This window comes from Geospiza fortis, unplaced genomic scaffold (genome assembly GCF_000277835.1).
Source record: "Geospiza fortis unplaced genomic scaffold, GeoFor_1.0 scaffold27, whole genome shotgun sequence".
In the NCBI taxonomy this organism is placed as follows: domain Eukaryota; kingdom Metazoa; phylum Chordata; class Aves; order Passeriformes; family Thraupidae; genus Geospiza; species Geospiza fortis.
In genome coordinates this window covers 986,182-989,862 of record NW_005054329.1, presented here as the reverse complement: position 1 = coordinate 989,862, position 3,681 = coordinate 986,182, and the positions used below count along the sequence as shown (strand labels likewise).

Sequence of the window (3,681 nt, the reverse complement as noted above, 5' to 3'; positions counted from 1 at the left end):
CCATTCAGCCCACCTGGCCAGGCTCCAGCAGCTCTGTCGGAGCAACAGAACAGAAGTATTTATTAATTCCCTTAAATTAATTAAAGAGTAATTACCTTACCCTTTCACTAATTACCTGTAACTGGCATTGAGGGTAGAATTGTCTCTCTGTTGGAGATGCACAAATATACGTTGTGCAGTGTGGTTCCTGTCCCCTCCAGGTGCTGTGTTTCATGGTCACTGCCTTCCTGCACCTCTTCTTCATGGCAGCCTTCTCATGGATGCTGGTGGAGGGGCTTCTCCTCTGGAGCAAAGTGGTGGCAGTCAACATGAGTGAAGGCAGGAGAATGAAGTTCTACTACGTGACAGGCTGGGGTATCTGCACACTCCTCTGCCTTGGCTCCTCAGGAAAATATTATTTTTCTTTTCTAGTGAAAGTTTTCATAGGAGAGATGCACAATTCTTTGATTGAATTTAATATGAGAACTGCGTGCCAGTGCCCTTCAGAGGCTCTCTTGAATTATTTGTCAAATTGCTAGTCTTAGAATATAAATTGAGCAGTATTTCTGTTATACTTCTGAATGCAGGAGTTGAGTTAAAAAAATGGAGGAGGAGATTTATGGTAAGTTCTTGTTCTTGGAGAGCATCACAGTTGTCTGATAGTAATTAAATATAAATGTGCTCCTCACTAAGCACCTTTTATTCTGAGGGAGCCCTTTAGGGACACAGAATTATTTGAATAAGCTGAGTTTTGTGTCAAAGAGGAGCCTCTTTAGGGATGTGCTGCTCAAGGAGCACACACCTCGTGGGACACTGGGCAACCACTTCAAGTATTTTGGATTGGTTTATGTCTTTGATTGTCCATTTTGTTAAAAAAGCAATCTGAGGAATAAATTGCTTTGGTCAGGACTCAGGACTTGGGATGCTTTATACCTCAGAGAAAGATGCTGACAGCTTGTAAATCTGGCTGTGTTGAGCCAGGACAGATTTCAGCTGCAGAGGATTGATGTTGCTCGTGGGGTTTTGGAGGCTCACACTGAAATCTGGTCAGGGGGGTTTTGAAGCAATTGTCTGGTGCACAGTGCCCTGCATGTGGCATCTCTGCTTTCCCCAGGGTTTAACCTGTGGGTTTTTCTGCAGGGCTTCCAGTCCTCATCGTGGGGGTGACCCTTGCCACCTCCTTTAACAAGTATGTGGCAGCCAACCACTGCTGGCTGAACGTGCAGACCAACGTCATCTGGGCCTTCGTGGGGCCTGTGCTCCTCATCCTGGCTGTAAGTGCCAAACCCTGCTGGCAAGGGGGAATCCCTTGGGGCTGCTCCCAGAAAAGCAACGCACAGTCAGGGGTGCAGCTCCTTGTGACTGCTGCTTTTAGAGGAAAAGTGTTGTTTTACTTTATATGGACTTGTGCAACGTAAGTAAATCTCTTTAATCAAAAAAGCTTTTTGATAGGAAAAAGTGCTTTAAGAAAATTTTGCTGACCAGGTCTTGGTTGGCTGTTCAGTCAGGAATGTGTTGTGTGACATTGCCTTAGCTAAGGGTCTGATTTTAATACAGGAATATCTACATCTGTGAAATATACAAAACACAGCAGCAGAAAAAGGTCCAGTGTTAAAGGTCCAGAATAGACCTTTAACAGGGAAGAGGTTGTTAGGAGCAGTTTTGGGATGTTTCCTAGATGTCATCTCTGTGCAGATAGCTCTGTGAAGCCTTTTGAATTCATTGCTTTGCCGGTGGCGATATTTGTCCCCGAGTTCTGACCCCAGTTGCCGGCAGAGGGGTCTCACCCTGAGGAGCTGAGGCTGCAGGATGCCAGCGAGCCCGGCTCTGTCCCTGGCAGGTGAACAGCCTGGTGCTGCTCCGCGTGGTGGCCGTGACCGTGGCCAGCGCCCGCAGGAGATCCAAGATGCTGACACCCAGCAGCAGCCTGGAGAGCCAGATTGGAGCACAGCTCTGGTGAGCAGGGAAGGGCCTGGCTCTCCCAGCAGGGCTGCCACGGGTGGGAAATGTGTGAGGCAGTGTTAGATACATGGAAGGAATCCTTTCCAGCGAAGCTGCTGAGGCACTGGCACAGGCTGGCCAGAGAAGCTCGGCCGAGTGAAAGGCAGTGAGCTGTGCGAGTGAGAGCAGCAGGGCAGAAGGGATTCTCTCCCCCAGGGTAGCTGTGTCCCACCCAAAGACAGTCTCTAACCCCAGAGGAGAAGCCCAGCCAGCACCCTCAGCTTAGGGAACCAGTGCTGGTCTCCATCTGCACTCACACTCCCAAATCTCACCCCTTTGGGACAGGAGGCCCTTGGCAGTGCCTGCAGCAATCCAAGCTTGGGACTTGGTGGGTTGAAAGTAAGGCTGGTGGGGGTTACACACACAGGGGGAGAGGCAGTGGGGACTTCTGTAATCAGTCAATACTGAGAGACCTCTAGAAAACTGCTGCCTGAGTCATTACTTTATCATGCTCTGTGAATTTTTATTGTTGTTAGCTGGCGCCGGATACCCCTGCTAGACACGCATTGTTCCCCTGTAGCATAAATAAATTTTCCCAAATTTACAGAAGCACAAAGATAGGGCATTGCTGGAGGGCAGGGTGACATCCCTGTGCAAATAAAACAAATAGAGAAACCCTCCTTGTAGCAGAAATTGGGGGGAAATAGCTGTTTTCTCATGGCTGATGACGTCAAAGAGCTCCCTTCTTGCTAACTTGCAGTGATAAATGAAGAGCAGGGCTGGCACACTGGGGTCTGGGAGGTGAAATATTTGGTTTTTCCTGTCTTAACTTATTTTGTTTGCAGAGGAATTTGTTCCACAGCTCCTGTCTTGCTGGTGTTTCATCCCTGAAATGCGCCCGGGTAACCCTGAGCTCTTCCTCCCACCAGGGCCACGGCCAAGCCCGTGCTGGTGCTGCTGCCCGTGCTGGGGCTCACCTGGCTCTGTGGGCTCCTGGTGCACCTCAGCATCGCCTGGGCCTATGTGTTCATCGTGCTGAACTCCCTGCAGGTGAGTCCTGCCCCACGGGGGTGCCCAGGGCCCGGCCAGGCTGGCACCTGCAGGGCACTCTGCCTGTCCTTGCAGCTCTGAAGCCAGCCCAGCTTTCCCCAGCCACGGGGCCATTTTGTCTGAGGAAACTCATCTCATCCTTCCAAGATACAAAATTCAGCTCTGGAGACCTTGCATGGCCCTCAGCACCAGTGTCTGGCAGCGTCCTGCTGGTGCCACAGGTTTCCAGTTCAGACCTTGTTTCTTGTGCTACTTTTTCTCACATCAGTGTGATTCCAAATTAGCAGTTACAAACTCATTAGAGTTTTTATTTGCTCGTATAATGGGTAATTAAAATGATACCTGTGCAGCCAAATGGGGCAGACATCCCTCCTGCTGTTTGTACCTGGGGAATGAGCCTCTGCTGCAGGACAGGGCTGGCCCTGGGGCTGTTCCCAGGACCTGGGGATAGCTGAACTCTGGGGCACTTGGTGACAAAACCTCCTGGAACATGTGCTTGCCACCTGCGGTCCACAGCATCAACAGAGGCCTGCAAACCTTGAGAGAAGGGAGCTGTAGATGGAGCTAGAGAAGCACAGAACACCCCTGCACACCCCTGCACACCCCTGCACGCCTCTGCACACCCCTGCACACCCCTGCACACCCCTGCACGCCTCTGCACACCCCTGCACTCCCCTGCACACCCCTGCACTCCCCTGCACATCCCTGCAC

General features: G+C 50.9%; 1 protein-coding gene across 1 annotated transcript in view; it reads left to right on the top strand.

The window, feature by feature from the left end:
- Positions 1–3,681, top strand: part of ADGRD2 (adhesion G protein-coupled receptor D2) — a 21,715-nt gene that overhangs the window by 9,278 nt on the left and 8,756 nt on the right. Inside the window, exons 17-20 of the mRNA XM_031057269.1 lie at positions 201–354; positions 1,120–1,253; positions 1,820–1,935; positions 2,850–2,970. Of these exons, the coding sequence (XP_030913129.1) occupies positions 201–354; positions 1,120–1,253; positions 1,820–1,935; positions 2,850–2,970 (525 nt within the window). The remainder of the gene's footprint in view (positions 1–200; positions 355–1,119; positions 1,254–1,819; positions 1,936–2,849; positions 2,971–3,681) is intronic.